The following is a 25992-nucleotide window of genomic DNA, read 5'->3' as shown; positions in this document are numbered from 1 at the left end:
TTCCCCTTGGTTGGCTGCTATGATGGTCCGGGCTTGGTTACCGCTTGTTTTTAACCTGAGAAATGCTTGTTGGCTCCTCACACCCCCTTATCTATGAGACGATAAATTAGTCAGAATGATTAATCTACCTCATCATTTTGCCCTTTAACAGGCAGGCAGTTTGCTGGTGTATCAAGCACCATATACTGTAGCTGTTGCATTTAACTTGTCTTACTGCAGTGCATCTTTGGACATAGATCCACGACTCACCCGGGCAGATCAGACTATAAGAACAACTGCACAGGCACAATTAGTTGCTGGTGTGATGTGAGGGATCAAATTGAATAAGATGTATTTACTGCGAAGCCAGACTCACCCAAAAGAACCCGGAAGAGGCAAATTATTTCGTGTATCCACAGGAGACTAATTACTCTTTTCCCCCAGCACTACAGTGTAATATAAATGATAATAATTTTTGTATTCCACTATTTACAGGTTTCAGTGGTTGCGTCCGTGATGTTTTTCAATGGACTGTGTTTCCCAGAGATCCCCTTTATTATGGTGCCACTTCAGGTAAGCATTCAAAGTTGATAACATTGGAAAAGACAGTGGTTACAAGAACCACATGAAACATCCAGCATGCCATCAATCAAATGCAAACTTTGATTTTCCACTCTATCGATCATGTTGCTGTAAGTGAGGCATTAACTAATTTTCTTTACTACTGAAGAACTGACTTTAAGAGAATGTTACATTTATTTATATATATATATATATATATATATATATATATATATATATATATATAATGTGTGTGTGTGTGTGTGTTACAAATAACAGTGTTTGGCTTTTTTATTATGTGTAAAGTAAGTAGATCCATCACATGTACGTTTATCTCTTGTCCTATCAAGCATATTTCTTTGGAGATGTTACAGCAGGGTAGAAGGCCGATAACAGGTAGAAGAAATGATTTCGGCAGTTTGTTTACATACGCAGAGGCTGAGATATATCTAGAAACATGATAACCCTACAAAAGTGCGATCGCTCACCTTACTCTCTTTGTTTTGATGTAAGAGAAACAAACCTCTTTCATAAATCCAGGACTGAAAAGTCACGTCGCATAAATTATGCTATCAGACAAAGCAGCTGATACGGTAAGCAGCACGTCCACTCAGTCACACAGACTTACACATGCACACATATATACTGTACATCTTTGTATGACTGCTGAATCTTATGCTAAAAGACATGGCCTTGACATACTGACTTCTTTCTGTGGTTTTGTGTTGCCAATAACATGAATCAGTACATTTTTATGAGTAATACGTCTTCATATTCAGCGGTGCCAATATCTTACTGGATCCCCAATCCAGATCAATCCAATTATTTTCCACATTTTTTAGGGCCCTGAATGGAATCATCCTACCTTCCCTCCTTCACTGCACTCCTTTTACACTCCTTTTACACTCCTTGTCTATGGTTTGACCTACCTAACATCCTGTAATTCCCTGGATTACTTTTTTTAAACAGTTTGCACTTTGTAACATTGATAGAAACTCCCACAAGACTGTACCATGTTCATGGTACCCTGATGAATGATTACAATTGCCTACCTCGATAGTCAGTTGGGTGGTATTCTTAGGAAAAGTTAATGTACACTACAAGCATTCCATATATTGACAGGACAGTTGAGGCTCTGCTAGCCATTAGTGAGCATTATTACTGTCTTTTCAATCACAGACAACCTTCGGGTTAAATTATGGAAGCAATTGATGTTTATTGGCATTTCAAAGCCTTGTTTCTTCCATCAATAATTTTCAGCACCTAGATGAGGATTAGGGTTAGGGTTGGTGTCTGGGCTCTCACTAGGGATGTGGTTAGGTTTAGGATTGGTGTTAAGGTTGGGGGTAGATTTAGTAGGGTTAGGGTTGGTGTTAAGGTTAGGGGTAGAGTTAGTAGGGTTAGGGTTGGTCTTTGGGTTGGGGTTAGGGCTTCTCCATGATGTTCGAGGGTCCTTTGTTAGGACTCAAGTGGTAAAACATGTTCTGCCTTAACTGAGGCTTCTCCTGAGAAATGATTTCAGTAATGTCCACTTCATGTATTTGTTTCCCCCTAAATGATTATGGTACACTTTACAGATTGGTTTAGGGTTAGGTTAGGGTTAGGTTAAGCTTTAGGATTAAGTCTATAATGAAGTGTCCAGAATTTCTTGCTGGGGAAAATCTAATGTCTGTCTTTCTCTCTGACCAAACTCTAAAGTTTTTAACACCAAAAGCTGAAACATCATCACGCTGCAGACTAGTTCCATTAGTCTTTTAGTCCCTGCTTGAACCCCTCAATTCTTCATGATACATAGAATCCAAATAAAATCACCTGCAACTTATTGCTTTAAATTCCACATCCATTAGACCAGGATGGGTTATATTCTATGATGCGATTGTGGAAAGAGCCTCTATTTCTACTACACTTGCTCTTGGGAAGAATGGTTAGATGTAGTGCTTAGAGAAACTAAATAATTTCTAAAGTATTTTGTATATAAGTATGAAGTCTACCCCTCTCACATTGGATACTATTGGCATCTGAAACTTTCATTTGAAGATCAATAAGGTCAAATTAGTCTTCAGTATAAAGTATTACATATGTTACTTTGGGTCTGAGAGCCATTGAAACATTTAGAAAAGTGCTTCAGTAGGTTTTGTTTGTAGGTAGAACACCTGTCGGAATACATGACTTGAGTATTACTCTACGTGTCTAAAAGCACAAGAAAATTCATGAGAAAATCAGTATCCTTTCCCCTCATATCTCACCCACTAACCCTTAGGAGCACTTTCAGTAGCAGTGTCTGATTGAAGTTTTCCGAATCTAAAGCAAAGATCCTTGTATCTTTTATGATATCTGCACTTTGAGTTCCCTGCATCACACCAGGCGTGTCAGGGTTTTTGGAAACAATGGGCGTCTTGTGTACATTGGACAGGTCAGGCCTTGTCATCTCTTGGATTTTGGGATTGCAGTCATTTGTGAAAGAAGCACTGGATCACTCACGAGGGAATACCAGACATATCTCAAACAAAGCGGAAGGAGAAGCAGGATTGAGAAGATGGGTGTTGATTACCGTCAAAGCAAAACAATCACTTTTCTGCACACCTCTCCAGGATCAGGAATCGCAAAGGTATTCACGGACACCGGCACCAGAAACATGAAGACACAAAACTGAGTAAACCCTATGTCTCCTTATCTGCAACATTAATGAATCATTAATTTGTCATACCATGCTTTCCTCAGATGCTTACTGTATACAATGTCCCAGCCATGGAAACTCAGTGACCTATAGAAGGGATATCATTGTTGATGCGTCAGTTCAGATTGCAACACTGCTCCCTAGACTAAAAGGTGTGAAGGAACATTCATGATTGTGAACTTCTCTACGTAAACAAAAATAAATCTAAATGATATATTCAGTATTCAAATGCAGGGCTGTCTCAAAACAGGAATGACTTACCAGACTGTAATTTTAATACAAGAGAGGAAAGAAAGGACACTACTGTGTTAGTAAGTTTAGCACAACACGTCCCATTTGTACATAAAAACTATCACGTTCCACTGATACACAGATGGCAGGAAAATCCTATGTACATGCTGTGTAAAATCTATAAGAAAATGTCATTCCTAACCTTATCTGTACTGTAGTTATATTTCCAGTAATTACTGAATGTTCAACAAACTGCAGTACCACACTGGTGACACCATCTAAAACACAGGGGCAAAAAGAAAAAAAGATATTTTGTGAAAATGATGGCACCTGTTCGTAATTTTTGTTACACAAAATCCTTTTCCAACACTGCACCCATATACTAAAAAGAAATTTAATTTCTTTGGACACAAAATCCTTTTCCAACACTGCACCCATACACTAAAAAGAAACTTAATTTCTTTGGAAAAACATAAATTTTAATCAGATGTCCCTGTATTAATAAACAAACAGAATCCTAAAGCAAGACGTCAGCTTTTTCTTCCTGTGAGGATTTGATTTGGACTGCATATTTATGAGATTGCAAACATGTTTGAGGTTTATAGGGTTTAAAAACAAGACAATTAATTTCCAGAAAAAAAATCCTCAGATAAAAAAACGCAAGTTTTGTGCATTTTATCATGGTTTTTACTAAAAAATGTAATAAGATAGTAAGATAATGCTTTATTGGCTGAGGGTGTGCTTAAATGAGAATTTTAGTATTAGCTGCAAAGATGCAATTAATCTGTGACCTTGAGATCATTTAATTTATTTCATTCATTTCACTGTTGTGTAATAGTAAGAAAAATAGGAATAATGGCAGGTTATTTAAAATGTGGTTTGTCTATAATGTCATTTGATTTGATTTCTTTTTCTTAAAGCTGTGAAGACAACGCTGTAATGATGTCAATTAGAAAATAAAATTAAAATGTTGACCCTGCTTTTAATTAACTACGGTCAAACATGCAAACAAAATTAGCAATTTAAATTTCTCTTTGAAAGCAGTCTTTCATGTTCAATATATACAAGATACATATAAGAATTAATTAAAATTTGTTTTCAATTAAAGCAACATTTCATTAAAAACCTAAAAACAAAAAAAAAACAATAAAGATTATTAATAGAATAGTGAAAAAGTCAAACAAAATGCCAAAACCGAGTGCTGAACAATGTTTAATTGTTAATTAAACAGCCAAAACAATGTTTAATGGCATATTTGGTTTCATTCTTACTTGTTTTATTTTAGACCAGCAGATGGAGTACAACATGCCCTGGATCACATCACATGTAGCAAGGAACACAAGGTAAGATGTTGCTCACTCTGGAAATGACATCTCTTTTGCAATATATTTTGTTTGGTGCACCTATTTTATGTTACTTAGAGATTCAGGAAGGACATCTAAAATTAAATCATAAATGAAACCAGATTTATTTAGCTCATTTATAAAATTATATTTTTATGTTTGCCTGTTATTTGTTACAAATTATTTCCAGTACATTCCAGGGTTATACTTGATTTTAATTTATTTTCTGTACAAATGCTGTTAAAATGCTGGGTGGTGAAACGTTATGTTTAAAAAATATTATCACTTTTGTCCTATGAAGAAAGTACACATTGGTTGCAGTTTGCTGGGAATTTATATGGGAAGAATCAGCATTAAATGATTAGCCAGGACAGTGATTTGGCAGGAAGACACTTTAAGGTTATGGATCATTTAAATCCTTCCTAATCAGGTGAGTAAGTGTTGACAAGGCATGTAGTCACATTCATTGTTGTATTTATATATTTTGACTGTCTGTGATATTCATAGTGACTCACTGACAAACTATGCAAACTCACCTTCCATCTCGTCAAATTGCAAATCGAGAATATGCAAAAAATTTGCTCAAAGATTGGCTAGGTTCTCCCACAAAATGCCGTCTGGTTGGATGCCAAGATACCTTCAAGTTATAATCATGCATCAGGCATCCTTAGGAACTGACATCTTTCCTTCCTTGAAAAGGTCACCACCTACGCTCTACAATGTTATCATGGTTTCTGCTTTTCCATTATCTTCAACATGTCTGCCCTAACATTGCCCTATCAGAAGTAGGAAATTACCTATTTTACTTTATAAGCATTTAAATAAGTTACAAGTGTGACATATTCAGATAACATTCAACTGACCAGCAAAAAACAAGATACCCAACCATACTGCTGGTTCTGAAGCTATATTTATGGTTGTTTTATGTTTTATCATGTGATTTTTATAGGAATGTATGTTAGTTGTACAGTTTTCTGTTATCTGTTACGGTTATCTGAAGGTTATTTGATAAGTGCGAGAAGGCATCATGCAGTTTGAAAATACTCATCAGTCCATGGATTATTCTGTAAAACTCACAAGAAGGTTCTGTGATTATGTTTACATGATTTATGACAATGGTGGCTTTGCTAATTATATTAGAGGGCTAGTGGATCAATCAGTGATAATCGTATGGAACTATACAGGGATTATTATGTCAAGGAAATCAGCCAAAATGTATTTCATGGTGGTAACACATTTTATGGTTTTGTCATTGCTGTGTCAAATCCATGGAAGGATTTTCTGCAAATGTTTGTATTTGGGATTTCATCAACCATTTATTCCAGTACACAATGGAATAGGTTTCAGATCATATTTAGTTAATGGCGAATTGTCATGGACAGGGCACTGTGGGTAGCCTCATTGGATTAGACTACCAGATTTGCTGGCTTTAACCTGTCCATGTAGCTCTTGTGTATTTATGCCATTTGTTTTGTTTTGTCAGGACTCAAAACATCCTTCTGAAGTCTAAAAACAGGGCAACACAATCTTTTGCAATCAAAAGTGTGTTCTGTAACATCACTTATTCATCCTGGGATATGACCCTGTCATATTAACAGGATAAGTATTGAGTAGTTATTAACACAAATATACATTTATATTTAGATTTAAATTGCAATCATGTTGACATGTACATTCTCTAACAGTTAAGTAGACTCCCAATGCTAGCTTCAAAGAGAAATAGGACGAATGAACATTCCTCTGTGGGTTCAACTTGGGGGTTAATAATCCCGACTAGGTATCCGCGGTGGATATCACCGGCACGCCACGCGCCTTGTCGGCGGAGCCTGCATGTCAGTTAGAAACGAACAAAACTACAGCTGAAAGCGTTTGTCTGTTATAAGCGAAATTCCGTTATACGCGAGTCCACTATAATGGGATTTTATTGTATGTCATAATTCCAGATCAAACATGAGCACAATGAGAACATAGGAACAGGTTAAAGTACGAGAATATGCTTCAAACTGGTAAATATAGGTATATTACTGTTTAAAGAATTGTTAACATAGGAAATCACACACACACACTAAAATATATTTATATATACTTCGCTTAATTTGAGGTACAATATTCCCCTCGGCTAAAGCGGTATCTTTCGAAAATAATTTCTTCCGGGAGCAATAAAGCATCTTGCCGATCGCGCAAAACCTTCTCTGTTTGAAATTCTCTTCTGATAATTAGCGCACCGATATCAATTGGTCGCTCATTCACGATTGGCGAGGCCATGGCCGATTGGATTTCCACTCACGGACACTGATTACGTGCGCGAGCTAATCCTTGTTTACACAGAACAAACCTGCTCCGAGCAGGTTTGAGGATTTGGATGTGCTGCTATGACAACAAATCCAGCAAGAGTTTCGAAAAACCTACAGATCCAGGATCATGCCAAATTGTCAACAATTACATCCGCCTAAACGAGTAATCCACGTTCGAAAAATACCCCCTTGATCTCAGGGTGTGTTGGTATACAATAGTCTGTTATGAAAACCTCACTGTCCTCTTAACAGCTTGCAGAGGACCAACTCACACATGAATACACACACACACACACACACACACACACACACACACACGTACACACACGTACTTTGGCTGTCCCTGCAGGTGGAGGAAAATCTAGACATTCAGGAAGTTTTTTTTTTTTTTTTGTAAAAGTTTAGTGCAGTGGTTCTCAGTGGTGTCCCTGTTCCCCACCACCAACCCACACTACCTTCAACCTGCCACATTCATTATTGGCGAATTAAAGACCATATAAGTCTGATTAAGGTGGGGTTGGAATGGCAACATTCCAGCAGGAGGGTGGGGGTACAAAGAACAGGATTGAAAATCACTTCGATCACACAAAGATCATCTTCTTGGTAAAGTAGGGTTTTGGCATCAATTAAGAGAACTTGGGTTTTTACATTTTGTTGATAGATCACATCCGTCTATGTAATTAACTAGCATTTAACTGACCCCCCACCTCCTACAGAAGAGTAACCTCTCATTTGCTGCAGGCTACTTTGTTTCAAAAGGGATGTACAAAAACAGTGAATAATGCACGATTCCAGAGAACGCCTCCTTCAGTGTTATTTGGGAAGGAGACGGCAATGTGGCAGGATTCCCATGCATATTCTCTCATGTCTGATTCCATATCTGTTCATCCATAGCTATTTACAAGTGATTAGATTAAGGTTTAATGATGTAGCCAGCTGTTGTTAATTAAGATAATACTTCAAAAGCTGAGGGTAGTTTGGTTGTTTCATCAATTCTAAACAACTCATTAAAACATTTATTACTGAACACCATAATTTGTCACTATATGTATGTTTTATTTGTTTATTGCCAAATACTGTAATTGACCACCATCTTTAAAATAACGTTGCATTCAGATAAAAATAATACATTTATTCAGTCTTCAGCAATAATGGAACGGTTTTATCCAACCCATTCCTCTCTCTGTGGATGTGACACTCGGATCTAACCTGCTGGAGAACTTTGTCAGCCTGGAAGCCACCACAGTGAAGAAGATCAACTTTGAGAAAATAATGAAACAAGATATAAAACAACCAAAGCACCTTAAAGAGCAGCTTTGAGTGATCCTGCATTGACTTACCAATAATTAATTATCAATTATCTGAAGATGAAAACCATCACTTGATAAACAGTGAAAAGGCAGAATGGCATACCGGCTATGCGTGACAGGATGCGCGGGTCCCATTCCTGCTGGTGTCAAAGCGCGAGAACGAGCCTGGGGGCGGAGCAGCCGCAACTCATTCAGTACTGCCATGGAAACCGGTAAACGCAAAAGATGGCTGGGTCTGCACAAAATAAACACTGAACTGGTAGTAAATTGATGCATCGATTAAATATCCTTAGCACTGGATTATATTTTCATGCTTCTCGCATTTGCTTCTTTTTTTGTTTTGTTTTTAACACCGACGTGCAGGAATAAAGGGTATGCGAAATAACAACATAATTGCTGGCGCTGTATTTTGCGTTTATACCACATAGCCTCTATAACGTGCGGATGCTGATTACGTGAGAGATCGACGATGCCGTTTTACGATGAAAGTGATCGATGTCATGCGATAGCAAAGGATTATTTACAGTCTTGTTGCTTTTGTTTTCCTCCGATCTTACTGCTTCCTTACTGCAGATAAAGGATGTCTTTCGGGCCCAGCAATGTCCTCAGAAATGGAAAGATGCAAGCCACGATGAGCACTTGGACGCCGCTGAACCACCAGCTGTCTAATGATCATGTATTTTTTAAGAAGTTTTTTTTAAACAGGCTAACTTGTATTTAGCTAAACAGGATTACTAGTAAAAGCTCTAGTGATTTTTGGTTTCGTTTAGTATATTTAAGAATTAATATGTACTATCCAAATAAGTACTTATTGACTCATTATGATGTTTTTTTTAATTTACTGTGTCGAGTTTTCAAGGTTATGTATCACAGTTTTTTCTCCTCCTAGATATTTGAAGAGAGGAGAGCCTTGCTTGGAAAATGGGTAACGCCATATTCCCTTCATGCAATTATGTACTGTAAACAGTAAAATTGCCATTGTACCATAACACATACTTGCATAGACTGTGTTCAACCGCACAATGAACAGTAACAAACTGTAATATCACTAAATTAAAGTATCTGCTGAAGCCGGTTCTGTAAGTCCTCTTGTTTGTGTCCCTCAGTTTGACAAGTGGACAGACTCCCAGCGGAAACTGGTGCTGCAGGATTTCTTCTCCAGATGCTCCGCAGCTCAGCTCAAGTTTCTGCGTAGGAATCTTTGCAGCCGGGTCCCAGGAGATGCCCTGGACTTTACCGCTATGCTGCCCAGAGTGCTGTCCCTCTACATCTTTTCCTTTCTGGACCCGCGGAGCCTCTGCAGATGTGCACAGGTTGGTTGGCCACCCTTGTCCCAGAAATTTGAGGAAGAAATCCTTATTCAGTTGGTAGTGACATCAGTGCCTGTTCAGTTTGGGCCAAAAATCACATAAGAGAAAGCTGGGCATTGTGTTGCCCTAGAGTGTTCATCAGTATCGGTTTGGGGTTAAAGGTGATCCACGTTGAAATGGTAGAGATGGCAACAGACCACTAAATGTGTAATTTACTATAGAGCTGTGAGGGAGCAAAAACGTGGCAAAAATGTCTCAGGGTCCCCAAGAACCGGGTTGGAAAACGCTATTCTAAAGAACTGCCACTATGATCAATGGTTGTATGTTTGTCTGGCAGACGTTTCTGCTCAAAGTAGCATGCTTGTTTGTACAGAGCATAAGTGTATCAAACAATAGAGTCTATTGAGACACAATAAATGCAGGAAGCACATTTTGGGCAGCGTTGTTACTTATTTTACATAAGCATCTCTCTCTGTGACATGGGAGTCTAACAGCATTAAGATTGACTAGACGGTAACATCACAATTGTCTAAGACAGTAGCTAACATACAGGGAACACTTAAGGTGTTACATAATGAAAAATAGTACATACTGTTCATGTGGAAATACTCACAAAAAATATTGGTGAAATCCAACTATAGGCAACAGTGCAACAGACTTCTCTTTGACGATCTGCATGTCATTTATAAATTTGTTCCTCTTATTTTCCATAGCCTTGATCCCCAGTGTGTTTTATTCACCTTATGAATGTCTCTGCGTTCCTTCCTCATATCAGCCATTTCGTTCTCCTTTCTGTTTGACCTAGTAGTTTTCTTCATAGGACAGGTTTGGTATCACTACTCGTGTCAGAAAAGCTGATACCTATTTGTGTCTTACTCTGTATGATCCACTTGCAGCTTGTCAGCATAGTGTCACTAGCAATATTATATAATGCAAGTATTAGTAAAACAATTAGTAATAAAAAGTATTCTGATGCTGAAAATATCAAAAATGATTGAGTGAACGTATGTTAAAATTTAACTATATAAACTGGAGATCAAATGATATTAACGCCAAAATTGGACCTGATACTCTAGGGGCCACTTGCTATTCAACTCTATAAGCTGCATTTTGCCAACATATCTGTATATAAACTGGTACAAACATAAAAGGAATACACACAAGCACAGGTAATTGTGTTTACAGTATCCATCCTGTAATTCCAGTGCAGTGAATGTGGAAGATGACTTACCTGATTAGAACCATTGTACATGAACAGGTGAGCTGGCACTGGAAGAGCCTGGCGGAGCTGGACCAGCTGTGGATGCCCAAATGCCTTCGCTTGGGCTGGTGCATCAGTTTTGCTCCCTCACCTTTTGAGCAAGGTGTGTGGAAAAGGCACTACATCGAAACTGTACAGGAGCTGCACGTCACTAAGCCAAAGGTGACCCCTCCCCCCCGGGCCGAATGAGCTGACATTTTTTTCTAGATGTTTGGCAGCTTATACTGTAAAATCCCGCCAAGTAAGTTATATTAGATAAGAAACATTTATACATGTATATCATTTACATATATTACGGTAGATAGCACTGTAGCCTCACACCTCCAGGGTTGGGAGATCACACAAGCAGGACGGATGAGTGCGTGAGTTTGCTTATTCTCCATGTGTTTGTATAGGGCACTCCTCTTTACTGGCGGTCCAAAGGCATGCTGTTAGGTGAATTAGTCTCTGTACATTGCCGTAGTGTGATTATTTGTGATGAACTGTGGACTGGCCTTCCATCCTGCTGTCCCCTGCACTTCTTGGAATAAGCTCTAGCATAATCAGATGATGGATGGACAAGCAGTGCATGTACATTCTTTAAAGATCTATAGTCAAAACGTAATGAAGTGCAAATCTTCACGGGAGGTGGACTTCATAATAATGAGGCCCTGTCTTTCATCAGGCCCCTTGCCATCAGGAGTTTGTGGTTCCGGAGGTGAAGGTGATTGGCTGTCAGAAGGAGGAGTCACTTGCGACTCACACGGGATGGGTTAGATCAGCCGGATCTGCCCGGCGTGGGGGGAAGGGTGCTTCAGCTGAGAAGGGGTTGCCCCCGTGGCGGGACTCTGACAGACACCCGACGGACACACTGCGCTTTAACTATCTGGAGAACCTGGACCCCATCGAGCAGGCCAACCTCACGTGAGTACGCCAGGAGACATTCGCCTACTCAGCCAAGCCTACATTATGGGGGCCGTTTGTCATTGTACTTCCAAATCCATTTTAGCAACATGCGCGACTTGCTCCCTGGTGACGTTTGACAGAGATGTGGGGCGTGTCCTACAAAATTAGAAACCAGAAGGGCTTCTTCACTGGTCGCGTTTGACAGGGATGTGAGGTATATCCCAGAAATGCAGCAACCAGAAAGGCTTCTGATTGCTTCTCTTGCAGACGAGCAAAAGCTAAGAAGATCGACACTGCCACGAGACACGAAAACGGCAGGATGAAGCCACTGTGTGACCCCAGCTACAAGCTCCGCAAGGCTAGATCACTAGTAAGCTTGGTTCCTCAGAAAGCGACTGACTCGCTTCTGAATTTGAAGGGACATAATGCACAAATCACAGGCCCATGCAGAACCAAAGGCATTATGCATGGCCAACAGAGACGTGCAGAACTAAACTAGATTGTGAGAATCAAATTATGGAATTTAATCTCTTACCTGCTATTAAAATGTAAGTCTCGAAAAAACGAACATGAAACACTCCACTGGTTTCCTCCTCTGAAGCAGTTCCTGTCCTTGGACCCGAACTCCCGGCAGCAGAGACAAAGCAGGCCGAAATGGGCCACAAGTGCGTCCTCGGAGTACCCGGTTACCAAGGACACAGCAGACAAGCTGAGTCAGGTGCCCCAGTGGAATGCTGGGATACGCCCAACTCCAGTGAGGGACCCGGTACCCAGAATGAGCGAAAGAGGGCTGAAGGCATCACTGCGTTCTCATAGAAGCTCCCCAAGTAAGGCCAGGGATCCTAATAACCATTTCTAATTGGCTAGTCTGATTTAAGAGCCTAATCCCCCATAAGTGAGGTCAAAGGCCATATAATTAGCTAATATTTGGTTTACTTTACAGCGGTACGGTTGTTCGAGGGACAGCCATAGAAGATTCCTGCCTCAAATCAGGGTTCAGCCAAGGACTGAATGTGGTCTGGATACTCCAGTACACCCTGAAGCATAGGCCATAAACATCCAGCCTCCCAGATGTAGCAAATTAACAGTATGGGGTAAAGGAAGATGCACAACTATCAGAATGGATCCGGAAAGAAAAAGAATGTCATGCTTCAGGAATGCAGGTAAATAGAGTTTAGCGAATTGCTCAGGGTTTTAGTAGCTGTCTGGTGGAAGGGCGCTTTATAGCAATAGCAATTTTGACAGAGCCATCTTACAAATCTGCCAATTCCCAAATGTTTTTTTAAAGTGACATTAAATCAATGATATATAATAAAAAATAAAACCTGACATGACCTTATTTCATCAAGCAATTTGAAATAGACTTGCTGCCAGCTCTTAAACAGCAAACTAAAAAGCAGAGCCCCTAAGAGAGACCACTCCTAATTCTAGTGGCATTATGGCGCGATTTGAAAATGCCGTGCTGACAGGTGAGCCACTATCCCATGAATTTGGTGGACTTACTGGAACCGCTGAATGATTCATTCCTTAGTGTTTAATCAGTGCTTTGTGGGTAGCGAGCATTGGCGAGCATTTAAAAAGAGAAAAGAAAAAAACGGCAAGTTGTGCACACTGTCGTGCTTTAGAAGACTGATAATATAATCCACTAGCCTGCGGTTACACCTGTGCGGAGAGGGTTCGAGAGCAGTTTCAGATGTAGTACTTCCTCCAGGCTGCAAGTGGCAGGCAGAAGCAGCCACAGGATGTCTGGTTTAAGAGCACAGGATACAGCCCCTAAGCGACCACACACTCGCTGTGTGGCAGACTTCCCAAAACAGCGCACAGATGCCTTACCGGCTAATCAGGTCACCTGTGCATTTTTTTTTACAAAACCACAGGCTTATTCCCGCAGAATTTACCTAAAGGGAACCAGAGTGAATATAAAACGGTATCAACTGTTTGTTTGGTTTGAGAAACTAAAATACTGGATTATGTATAAGAATCCAAGTCAAAATGTTAAAGTATGTGTGCTAACGGTTTTGATAACACTGTTCAATTCATAATGTAAACATGGGGAGGCGCAGAAATGAGGTACCTTAAAGCTCCACCTTGGCACAACTGGGGCATTCAGGGCAGTTAATGAATCTGCACAGAACCATTAAAAGGGAATCTTCCCCAGGACATGTAGGTTATCTGGATGACGTTTCAGGAGCAGAACTGAAAAATGCTGCTTTTATTACAGGCCTACATTTACCCACATCCCATCTTACCAGCTGATTCAGCTCTTTTGGTTCTTGCGGCGGTTTACCGAAAAAGGGGGAAACGGATATAAAATAAATAAATAAAAAAAATCCCCCATCTATAGAAATGAAAACTTCATAAGGGTTTGGCGAAATGGTAAGGTTTATTTTTAATGCACCAAAGTGTTTCTGCAATACCAAACTGCAAATGTTCTATAAATCCGTTTAAAATGCAGTCCCATAAAGAACATAGACAAAAATCAGACCAATGGCCAAATTGATAAAACAGACCATAGAACCAACACACAATTTCTTGTATACTGTGCCAAAATGTCAAGACGAGAGAAGAGTCAAGTGCCCTTGGCCCACCCCCCGGAAACTGCCATATACACAGCTAGTTACTCAGCAACTGGAAGCATACATTCACAAGAATTATCCCACCTGCCGAGCTATCCCATCTATAGTCAGGGGATTCCATGTGCAACAGACAGACCGGAACACACCAAGATCTTCTGCAGTCTGCCTGTGCTCCTCTTGCTTTCACAATCTTGGCTCAGCATCATGGAGCACACAGCTGAACCCTGGTAAACCTTTGTTCATTCATTCACTCAAAGAAAAAAAAAGAAAAAGAAAAAACTCCACAATGCTCAAAGATGAAAACCTCACTGTAAACTGAAAGAACGTAAGCTTGGGAGCTGGTCTGCTCACACACTGCAGTCTGAGGGCTGCGAGATCCTCGCTTGGAGACTCGGAGGCGACTCCACAAATTACAGCCAGCGAACCATCACGCAGGAGGGCAAAAACGTTTGCAAACGGCTGATAATACTGATCTGAATAGTGCTGGGCTTTCGTACAACAAAAGCTGTGATCTACATGGGCCACTCCCCACCATCCACCAGTGCTGTCAATGCTACAGTGTCCCATCACCCTCTACAAGGGTCCAATACTGCTGCCGTGGGGGCAGAATACAGAGGGTCCGGTTGCCAGGCAGGTCAATCCTGCGTGGCTCCACTACGACGACACAGTGACCGGGTTCAGGCAACCGTTGCGGTTATAGAACTTGTTGAAAGCTTCCTCCATAACCGAGGCCAGTTTCATCTGATCACCCTGGAGTTGGTGGAATAAATGAGAGTTACTATGTTGCTTGTAGGCAGGGCAGTCATCACGAAACACAGTGTCAGCCAGCCAGTTACTGGGTCAGTTTATGCATTGGCCCTGCTAAACATGAAACTGTAATACAGTCCAATCACAATCAAAGTAACAGCATCTAGATGGATAGTTATTTCCAGATTCCAGGATGTGTTTTATCTGAAGGACACCAGGTAATATAGGACAGTTTCTCAAACCAGTCCTCGGGGACCCCCAGACAGACCAAGTTTTTGTTCCCTCCCAGGGAATTGGGAGAGAGCAAAAACTTGGACCGTCTGGGGGTCCATGAGGACTGGCTTGAGAATCACTGATGTAGGGCATTGAAAAACTACAGTTCTGAAGCAGCTTTAAAGTGATCAGGATTGCGTTTAGAAATTTGAAAACCAAAATCGAAATAAATTTTAAATGCTACTCAAAAACACAATTTGGGATTATCAAAGCCAAGTTAACTGTCACATGACAATCTACCCAAGCTATTTATGATCATGCCTGTCAAACAAGGTGATGAACATACATCAAAAGGAAAAGCAACATTATGACAGCAACAAACACGTAGCATCCTGACTTTAAACTCAGCGGGGCTGACTTGTTTGGAAAACAGATGTCAACCAGGAGTCCTTACCTCACTGATGAATCCCAGCTGAACTAGTTCCACCGCCAGCTCCTGAACATTCTCATCTAAAACGGGAGACATCACACTGTTACCCGAACTAGCTCAAAGCTTAGAGAGTACAAACAGATGTACAAGGCAATGTGCATGCATTAGAGTTGCGCAAAAACAATGCCCCCCCCCCCCCCCAAAATGATCATTTTGATAATTTGTCCAATTCCAAATTGATCTGTAACATTTATGGATCAGTCTTGTAGGCCAATATGTTTTTTTTCCCATGAGGCATATTTTGCCTGCAGGCCATTATGGAACATTATATAATATTTGTATATTATTTTGATCGGAAAGATTTAAAAAATCAATATAAAATTTATATTATGTTCAAATTATTTTTGATCTTGTTTATTTTTTGTTTAGACATTGTTCTAGAGGTATGCAACAGAAGATTCCATTGTTAGTTATTTGTGGCTTGAATTACATAAAGGTATGCAACGGCTTTTCCTGAACATCCCATGTACATGACAATTATGGTGTTAAATAGTTATGTAGGTTTATAACTTAACAAGACTTAAGTGCAAACCCTTCAGGTCAAAAAATTACAACCTATTTAATGTTTTGGCAGATACCCAACTTGGAGTCCTACTGAAACATGGCATGTGGGATTTCAGACTTATCCATTTTTATTTTCAACTATTCTCTTCAGTGTTTTTTGTGCTTTCAAAGCAACAGGTTTGTTATGTAAGGAACTATTCCCCTATGTTCCTCAAAAAGATTTTGGTATACAAACCTTTGGCCTTTTCATTAGTGGTTTTCATGATTTGAAAATATAAAGATATACATACTTGGTAATAAATCACAGCTGAGGTGTCTATTCAACTTGTCCTCCAGTTTCAGTAATAATGTAAGCTGTAAAAAAACAAGCAGGGCAAAGTCTAGACCAGAATTTCCCAATTGAAAGACTTTCCATGCAGGAAGAAGTCAGTAATGAACAATAAAAGATGAACTTCAGATCCGGGGTAACAGAAGCTATCTGACAGTAGATCATGATCTGGATCAACTGGTATAGAGCTACATGTAGAAACTTACGTGATGCTTGGCTCCTTCCTCAACTGTTTCAATATTGCACTGCATTTGAAGTACCTATAAAAGCGTTTGTACAGTTACACATTCCAATTTAAGTTCAGATACCTTGCAAAATGTTGCTAAACCTATGTTAAAGTTAATTGCCATTTATGCATTTCTATTTCTGATCAGAGACCTCTAGAAACACAAAGACCAAATGCTGACTAAAGGGCAGACAGTTGATTATCCCACTCGCATGTTCAGTTTAGACTTGCTCCCCTTAGCTCTCACCTTCCTGGTCTCTAGCTCTGCAGGCTCTGGGGTGGGGGTCTTGACCGAGGGGGGTATGATGGGAGACTTTACGGCTTCCTGCTGAGGCTGCTGAGAGCAGGGCACCCCAAAAGCCGTAAGGGGGTAGATGCCATTTCTGTAGGAAATAGATGAGAATGTGGCGATTCAGGAGTCTATTGTCTGCTGCCATCTAGTGGCTATACACCAAAGCTTACTGGATGCTGGATACACCGAGTACTCACCTCACATCTTCTAAGAACTTATCCAGCTCTAGAGCAGGAAACTGTGAAAGCCTGAGGACAGCAGATCAAAGCATAAACAAGCACATTCAAAAGCAATGGGGCACTGATAAGAAACAGGCTATGTAAGTTTAAGCTCTGTAGATAATCTTTGGATATCCAGCATGGGACGCCTCTAAAACACACGCCTCTAAAAGATTCTCTAAAACAACAGAGTCCATTACAAAAATTACAGCAAACCAATGTACTCTAAAAACATTTAGAAACCCAATTTGCAGAAATGAATGCGGTGCTTACTTCAGCTGCACCCCCTCCTTGCACTCAACTATGACCTGGTTCGGGTCCATGTTCTTGGTAATCTCCTCCAAAGCATTTTCAGGGATCATATCTACAGAGACGGTAAAGGGCAGAAGACATTTAATGGGCAGATATTGTGGGAATACAGGTTGAGTCAGCATGATTGTGTTGGGATCTGGGCTACCAGCTCACTCACGTTGGTGACTGACGATGCAGTGGGCGGCCAGCAGCTTCAGCTGGGGCACCTCAAAGAGGGCCTGGTGGAACAGCAGATCCTTGGCTGTGGGCCTTTTCAGAGGGTCTGCTTCTAAACACTTCTGAATGAACTCCTGCAGCGCAAACACACAGCTATCTCACACATACACCCCCAAGGGCACTACCAAAAGAATCATACAAGTCAAACCCACAAGTACCTCAAAAAGTAATGAATTTGGCATTTAAACCAGAAGTAAACAAATACTTCTCTGAACACCCTGCCAGAAATAAAATCACACGAAATTACCGGACAGGGTAGATTACGAACCAGTTGAGCATAAAGAGCCACAGTGTGTTCATCTGGTCGGTAGAAACAAAATCTTGGTCTGGATTTATAGCTTCCAGACCTGAAATGCCCAGCACTGATTAGCTGTCCCTTTACCACCTTGATTTTAGCAGAGAAAGCAAGCTCACCCGTTGCAAAGGGTCCTCCAGGGACTGAATAGCACTATTAATAGCTTCTTGTGATACATAAGATGACTCTCCATTGCTCTGGATCTCAAGCACAGCCATCTGCACAACAAGGCCTAATGTCAGACTCAGAACTCCATCTGTCCTGCTAGCACACATCTGCTTGATAACTCCACCAGGGTTTGTTCCATTTTTAACACCAATCCCTTTATACAGAACATCTATTGATACTTAATGTTAGCTTGACAGAGAAATTTTCCATTGTGATTACACACTACATTATTTCTATTAAACTACAACTGACCAGATATTGCCTAACGTAGATTAGTGTTAAATGGTATTCCTTCTCACCTCTAACGCGCACATTCCAAAGGAATAAATATCAACTGCTGTAGTCACATCAGCTACAGCTAGAGAGGGGGAAATAATCTGAGCTGAAGGAAAAACCTCAATGTATTTTGACATTCAGTTTCTCTTGAATTTATTCAAAATTAACTGTACCTCCATATTCAGGTGCAAAAAAGTGCAAGTTTTTCTGCTCTTCGCGGCAGGTTTTCACATGATTGTTGATTGTGTCTGGTGCCACTGCAAGGGGTGCAGAAGATGAAAAGCCAGTGGCAGAGAGGAGCCGCTGTTGGCGCGCAGTGAGGACTCTAATCTGCTACTCTCAGCCCACGTCCGGGCTTATGGCAAAACTCACCTGATCCGATCTTGATCAGCCCGTTGTGTTGGATGAAGATGGTGTCACAGGTAAGGTTACCGTGTATGATCGGTGGGTCACATGAGTGGAGGTAACTAAGACCAGAAGACCAAAAGGTTTGGGTCATGACCATCATCATCTTGATAAACATTAATTTTCTTGGCACACCAGAGCAGCTTTAATGATGAACAGAAACTCAATTTATTCACAGCAAACCATTCCACATCAAGCAGGGCAAAACAAGGTTCTTATCTGAAGATGACAATAGCACACATGGCGTACTGAGCAAATTTAAAATTAACCCAGAGCTGCAGTCACTTGGATATTTATGCTCTTTAATACATAGAATGTCAGGGTAGGAGGGGGAGGAATAACCACCATGCAAGTACTGTTCCCCTCGCTTCACTCTTGACATTAAAAGGTCCTCAGACGGGCGACACCGACGCCAGTGTACCTGCAGTGTGCAGAACTGACCTGAGAGCAGACAGGATCTGAGTGCACCATCGCTTCCAGGCCTGAAAAGAGCACAGTGCAGAAGCGCAGTGTCAACGCTGTGCAAGATGCCATTACTAGACAAAATGCGAAGCCTCAAAAGAGTGCTGCATAGCAGAAGAATGGAGATCTGTGTCCTAATTCATAATACAAATATTTATATGTCAGAGGCTTCTGTCCAAAGTGACATAGAGCTGACAATCAGCAAGCAGGGTTAGCCAATCGTAATTGGGTTAGCCAAGTAATTGAGATTAAGGGTCTTGCTCAAGAGTCCAATAGTGATACATTGTTGACAGGCAAGGAACATGAAGCAATCACCTTTCAGATATGGTCATAGAGCCCCAACCCTGAACTACACACCACCTCGCCATTCAAGATTACAGGAAGACACTTAAGCCACAGTCAGTATAGAAAACTCGTCACACAACATACCTTTTCATTCATCGTTTTGTGGTTTTTCTTAGTCTTCTTGAGAAACTGCTTCAAGCTTCCGGAAGACATGTATTCTGTGATGAAAATCACCTAAGCAGGGAAATGTGTAGACAATTTTTTTTTTAGAAAACAATAAGACCAACTGCTTAAAACAAACAAACAAATCTCTTGCCTTTTAAATTATTTTCATTGCCTACTTACCCGAGCCCTGTTCTCCTTTGTGTCTGCCCAGTATTTATGAAACTTCACTATATTAAGATGCTCCAGCTGGATAAGGTTGTCAAACACCGCTTTGACCTTCTCCTGTTCAGAGAAAGTGAAGCTTACTATGTGCATTTAGTTCATTATTCTCCCCAAACGTTATCTTACGGCACTGTGCATAAAGTAAATAGTGAAACATCTTCTCTTTTAAAAGTATCAGCATAAGAAAAATACATTCAAAATTTAATTTCACTAACATCTTGACTGATGCTAAACCTCGATAGCACTTGTTATACACGACCCTTATTTGGAGAGAGTCTCCATTGACTGTATGACAGTTTGTTGGCTGACTGAATGGTTCGTGTTACTGGGTATTTAATAATTTATGCTAAAATTGCATGCAGCAAAAGCAAACTTGAAGGAAGTCCGTGTCACTACAGGCACTGCACATAGCACGCGTCTGCTGGGCTTTTTAAAATGCCTCAGCATTTTGTAAAACCTGCAACGTCCTCCAGGCTTGTGCTAATAGCCTTCACTTCCTGCTTATGCATAATCGGTTTTCCCCCCTCATCCCACTAATTACAGAAGTCTTACTCTCCGTGAAAAGAATGAGTCATTTTGTTTCCTAAACTAATCTGGCAGAAGGTGCTTCCCCATTAAATGAGGCCAAAAGTGAGTTCACCGGCAAATTCTGAAAGTAAGCTCTTCATGCAGGTCACAGGAAGCATGCTTGTGCCACAGACGGCCTAGGGTAAGGTTCGCTGCCGGCAACGTCACAGCACGTGCTCATGAACAGCCTTGCAGGTCGCCAACTGCCTTTTGGGGCAAAGACCGACTTAGCCTTAACTTGTGCTGAGCAGAAGGTGCTGCGGCATACCAACTAACATATACGGCAGAAAAACTTCTTGAGTAGCTCCATTTTTGCTTGAAATGGCATTTTGAGACTCGGATCATCAGGTTTGAACTAAAGCTCAGGAAATACTTGGAAAAACACCTTTGAAGTTTGAGTGACAGGAGTTAAACACTAACTGACTCAAAAATTATATTGTCCAACGATGGAACCCAGAAGGCAACCTGCTGAAACCGGTCAGAGTGCTATACTGCAAAAACACCTCGAAGCAAGGTGCATTTTCAACTCTGACAATCTTACCAGACTGTCACCCCCACCCCCCTGCATGACACACACACACAAAGATTTTGGGAGTTGAGACACATTCACTGTCACAAGAAAAAGAAAAAGTTCACTTCGGACCTTAAAGTCACCACATTAAAAATACAACAGCAATACCGTTTATAACTTGATTCAGCAACTGACCCAGGTTTAAATAGCTCCCTAAAGCAGCATGGCAGTTTAAAGCTCTGTTCACAAAATTCACAGAAAGTAAAGACATCCCTTCAGGAAAGCATCAACTTGCTTGTAAATGTTGTTAACTGGGGTACCATGTAGAGTTGAGGCTGGGCTTGGAAGCATCAGATGCTTAGCACTTTGTGAGGAGTGTTTCCATGAAGGAAAAACGCTCTACACGGAGACACCCAGGTTCTGCTGGTTAAAGCTCAGAGATATGGAGTCCTTAACAATATCCAGAACCTTCTACACAAGTCAGCAAGTCACGCCAATGCAGACTCCTGACTAAACTGTTGTTCTTAATTCTTCGTTATCCTCAAACTGGACTTCCTTCTTCCTGCTGTGTAAACGAATCCCTAAGACTGTGGCACTGTTCCCACCCCCTGCCCCTCCCTGAATTACACCATTCTACCTGTACAAACCAAAGACTGTTTATTCTACAAAACCTGACAGAAGTCGTCTGTCTGCCTTTATAAACCAACACAAGGTTCCTGATGTCCTCTAAACCAGTTTCTCAAACCAGTCCTTGGGGACCCCCAGATGGTGCACGTTTTTGCTCGCCCCCAACACTCAGGGATTTGGAACAGACCAAAAACGTGGCTGGTGGCCCCCGAGGATTGGTTTGAGAAAGACTGCACTAAGCACCACACCAGACTAAGACTGTGCCTTGTTCAAGCATTCAAAGCAAATTTAGATGAAGCAGAAGACCATTTTATTTTTAGAGCACGCCAGTCAGACCACAGAGGCCTTGTCTTGAAGTAAACAAACCGAATGCCATCGGTACAAGTTTAGAAATAGAGCTTTGTGAGAATGCTAGACTGCCTCTAAACGCCACAGTGAGCAATGACAGGCCCATGTGCGTGCCGTGCGCCCTACCTCCTGCAGTTTGAAGTTCTTCCTCTCAGAGAACATGACCTCATTCCACACCACCTCCACGCCCTCCTCCGTGTCCATGGCCAGGTAGGCATTGTCGATCCCAGGCACGTTGCGCTGGTGCACCTGGAGGTGGACATGCTTCAGTGAACCAAAAGCTGTGTAGCCTGCATTTTACCAGCTGCAGAAACGACACTTACTTGTTGAGCATAACTGGAACCAATACAGAACTGAGGCTATGAACAATGTGCCACAGTTGCCAAATTTAGTTACCATTTTATTTAGCAGACACTTTTATCCAAAGAGACATACGAATAAGAAAGCAGAGCCAGCTAGAATCTCGAGCAATTTACGTGCTCTAGGGCCCTACAGTTAAATCACTCAACCCTGGGATTCTAACCAGCAACCTTCCAATAACAAGTGCCGCTTCTTAACCTGCTTAGCCACACACCACCCCTAACAACTAACTGGTTCCTCATACTAGTCAGCTGCAGCACCAAGTAAAAAGTTTAGTGCGGCTGTACTGACCCTTCCTAAATAACATAGATTAAATGAACCAGGAAGGACAATGAAACAGCCTTGGGGGGGGGGGGGGGGGGTGCGCACCTCCTCTCTGCGTTTCTGCCAGCGGCCGCACGGGCTCTCCTCCAGGATCTCAGACTCGTCTTCACTCTCCTCTTCCTCATCCTCAGTCGCAGCAGCGGGAGGCCCAGAGGCCACAGCAGAGACGGGAGGAGACACAGAGACTCCCTGAGTGCCCGGAGCGGATGCTATGGACTCTGGCTTGCCGTCCAGGCCCGGAGTCGGCTTCCCGTCTCCCTGCGACATCTCTCCCAGTCTGGACTATCCTCTCAGTCACACAAAACGCCGTCCGTACTGGAGACCTAGAGCCAGCAAAAATTGGAAAGGAAAGCACCATGCATTCATTTAACGAACCGAATTCTACATGTATATCACTGAGTGCATGTGTGCGTGTGGGGGGCGGGATTATGAGTTTACAAATAAACCAGACACAACTTAAGCATTTATCAAAACTTTACACAAAACCAAAATTGTATCATTCCAAGGCACTCATCTGTATCTTTCACTTCACTTATTTTCAGCTTAAATAATGTGCCCCAAAATGGATACATTTGCTTTTAACAGTTCTGTGCTACGACGACTACTGCTATAAAATATAATACAAGATTACTGCAACAATTTCCTGCCCTTTGTAGATCGACTGTCGGGTACTATTATAAATCCTTTTTCTAGCAGTCGGAAGGGATCTTGCCGCAGTCGCAGTAACCTTAAGCAAAGTCCTTCTCCTGAAGTGGTCCAACATACATGTGAACAAATGGGTGAAAAGTGTTAAACGCCTTGGACACAGAGCTCCAGCGTAAAAACTTAAGTTTTTCTTTTAAGTTACGCAGCCAAGTCTGTCTACCAACTCGTTTGATGTGACCTATATTATGAACACAACTTTGTTACCTTCAGTTATTACAATGGACACAGTTTTCCACACAGAGTTGCGTTTACAGTTTAGCACGATCGGCCACTCGCCGCCGCCAGCCTGCCGTCTCTCTTCCCCGTCATCACACTCACTCGGCTAGCTTAGCTAAAGCATTAGCATCGGCAATGTAGCTCAACAGAAGCAACTTGTTACTTATGGTGGGTACCGATATCAACACCTCGGTGCGGAGCGACTCCGACACTCCCTATAGATTTTACTTCATCCTACTATAAACCAGCCCTGTCGCATTACACCGATAGACGTGGGGGGGCCTGGACAGCCCTTGTCCGCAGCTGAAGTGGTCTTTTCTGCCGTAGAACTCGACTGAACTCACACTGGCCAAATCATTACCTTACAGGGAAAACCTTCAACGAGGTCCGGGGTCTATTATTTTTCTATCTTCTTCGATCCTGACGCCGGCCGGATCCAGGTTTCCCACGGAGAAGTGTGACGGAACGCCGCTGTCAGTCAAACCGTGCGTATGGCCCGACGGACGAGCTGACGGCCAACCAGGCAAGCAAGCAGCTAAATTGAGTTAAAACGCACTTCCAGGAAGTTTGACGGAGGCTGCCTTTCCCTCGTTGGCTATGTCCAGGTCACCTGACCGTGCTCGCGCACAGATTAAAAAAAAAGTTTACGAAATTAAACTCTCCGCTCGCAACTAGCCCTGTCAATCATCACGGTTGTCCGGGCGACGCTCCGTATTTAAATTCAGGCTGACCGTTAGCTAGCAAGCAAGACTGCCGTTCTAGTCGTCCGTGAGGACCACTTGTAATAAACTTATCAGTAGTCTAAACCTGTACGTGATCACAGCAGAATTTCAGCGCGGACAAACGCGCTAAAATCCTTCTTACAGCCGATTATATGCCGACAGAACACGTTTCACACTGTCGCCTACAGAGCCTTACAATGGCGACCGCTAAATGAACACAGCGGCGCCATTCAGTAACTTCGCTAGAGTCTGAGTTTTTAATTTGACCAATCAAATGCCAGATTTCTTGAACTCCGAAGTTGTGATTGGCGTAAGACCAATTTCATTGGTCCAAAAACTTAAAGAAATTACAAACCGGCAGAAGTCAGAAGCAGCTGCACTGGTCACTTCCTGCTCCATAAAACTGATTCATTATCAGCTTACATTTTTTCCTACTAGTGAAACACGCGACTGTGATGATGATTATACTGATCCAGCGTCAGTTTCTAATACCTAATAAGTAAAATGTAAAACTAGCTGTCAGAATGTATGTTTCTGTCCACGAGTAAATGTTGTGTAATTAAGCAGGATTTTTCAGTTAGCTGGAAGTAATGGTCGTCCAATAAAAGTTTAATAATAATAATGACACTTTGTTGTTTTGAAATGATCTTTTCACTTAATCCCATCTTGATCCTCATGACACAGGTACAGCGTTCACTTGAAAATAGTCTGTAGGGGTTTGCATACTACCCCAGTGCTTTTGATGTTGCTAATTGTAGTTTTAAATTTGATTTAGCTCCAGATCTTTTCAATAGCTAGAAACTCCCCTGTTAAAGACTATTCCTATTGGACAGCCGTGACTTCTAGTTTAAGTTAACCCAGCTAATTCAGAAACCCGGCTTTGTGGAACACCCCTCTGGATGCTGGGTATGTTCTGCCTTATGACTTGGGTTCCTGCCCTAAGAGACATGCTCCTTGAGGCAGTATCAAGAATAGCTGTTCTTAAAAATTATCAATGCAGAATCGCGTGCCTGCTTCGTTTTACCCACTAACTAAAAAAGAGACATAAGGAGTTTTGTCATTAGTATTATTTTACGGCTTTAACTGCAGCAGACTTTGAAGGGAAACAGACCTTGTGACTGCATTCCAAAAGATTTCGTCATTTTTACTGAGTTCTGGGGAAAATGTTCCTTAGGGGCACTGATGTCACCAACTGTAACTTTAGTAGCTACTGAAACCACCATTGATATACACACGGTAAAGATTAATACAATAGAACAGTGTTTCTCAATCTGGTCCTCAGAGGTCCACAGACAGTCCATGTTTTTGCTCTCTACAAGGAGCTCGGAGGGAGCAAAAATATGGACTGACTGTGGGTCCCT

General features: G+C 41.5%; 2 protein-coding genes across 7 annotated transcripts; one reads left to right on the top strand and one right to left on the bottom strand.

Moving 5' to 3' along the window:
- Nucleotides 1–230: 230 nt before the first annotated feature.
- fbxo16 (F-box protein 16) lies at nucleotides 231–14193 on the top strand. 6 transcript variants are annotated; one of them, XM_048985882.1, is made up of 12 exons: nucleotides 231–552; nucleotides 1054–1133; nucleotides 2954–3148; nucleotides 4734–4791; nucleotides 8969–9071; nucleotides 9285–9320; nucleotides 9502–9708; nucleotides 10964–11128; nucleotides 11631–11869; nucleotides 12119–12221; nucleotides 12453–12678; nucleotides 12795–14193. In XM_048985882.1, the coding sequence occupies exons 5-12, from the start codon at nucleotides 8976–8978 to the stop codon at nucleotides 12821–12823; spliced, it is 1101 nt and encodes a 366-aa protein (XP_048841839.1). In that variant the 5' UTR covers nucleotides 231–552; nucleotides 1054–1133; nucleotides 2954–3148; nucleotides 4734–4791; nucleotides 8969–8975; the 3' UTR covers nucleotides 12824–14193. The 6 variants fall into 6 exon arrangements, with proteins under 6 accessions (XP_048841839.1, XP_048841840.1, XP_048841842.1 ...); XM_048985883.1 differs by lacking the exon at nucleotides 231–552 and having other exon boundaries at nucleotides 1047–1133; XM_048985885.1 differs by lacking the exons at nucleotides 231–552; nucleotides 1054–1133; nucleotides 2954–3148; nucleotides 4734–4791 and adding an exon at nucleotides 7642–8767 and having other exon boundaries at nucleotides 12456–12678.
- A 22-nt stretch (nucleotides 14194–14215) lies between these two features.
- On the bottom strand, nucleotides 14216–24893 carry LOC125714856 (nuclear receptor-binding protein-like). The gene is made up of 18 exons (XM_048985878.1): nucleotides 24271–24893; nucleotides 23034–23311; nucleotides 22431–22553; nucleotides 20210–20311; nucleotides 20009–20098; nucleotides 19559–19599; nucleotides 19085–19179; nucleotides 18886–18969; nucleotides 18736–18794; nucleotides 18388–18486; nucleotides 17915–18047; nucleotides 17719–17809; nucleotides 17425–17475; nucleotides 17183–17318; nucleotides 16916–16969; nucleotides 16672–16735; nucleotides 15842–15897; nucleotides 14216–15177 (listed from the first exon to the last, which is right to left on the bottom strand). Exons 2-18 carry the CDS (start codon nucleotides 23253–23255, stop codon nucleotides 15082–15084), a joined length of 1596 nt encoding a protein of 531 aa, XP_048841835.1. The 5' UTR covers nucleotides 23256–23311; nucleotides 24271–24893; the 3' UTR covers nucleotides 14216–15081.
- Between the last annotated feature and the right edge of the window lie 1099 nt (nucleotides 24894–25992).

Source organism: Brienomyrus brachyistius, chromosome 19, assembly GCF_023856365.1.
Source record: "Brienomyrus brachyistius isolate T26 chromosome 19, BBRACH_0.4, whole genome shotgun sequence".
Classification (NCBI taxonomy): Eukaryota; Metazoa; Chordata; class Actinopteri; order Osteoglossiformes; family Mormyridae; genus Brienomyrus; species Brienomyrus brachyistius.
This window is presented reverse-complemented; position numbering and strand designations above follow the sequence as displayed.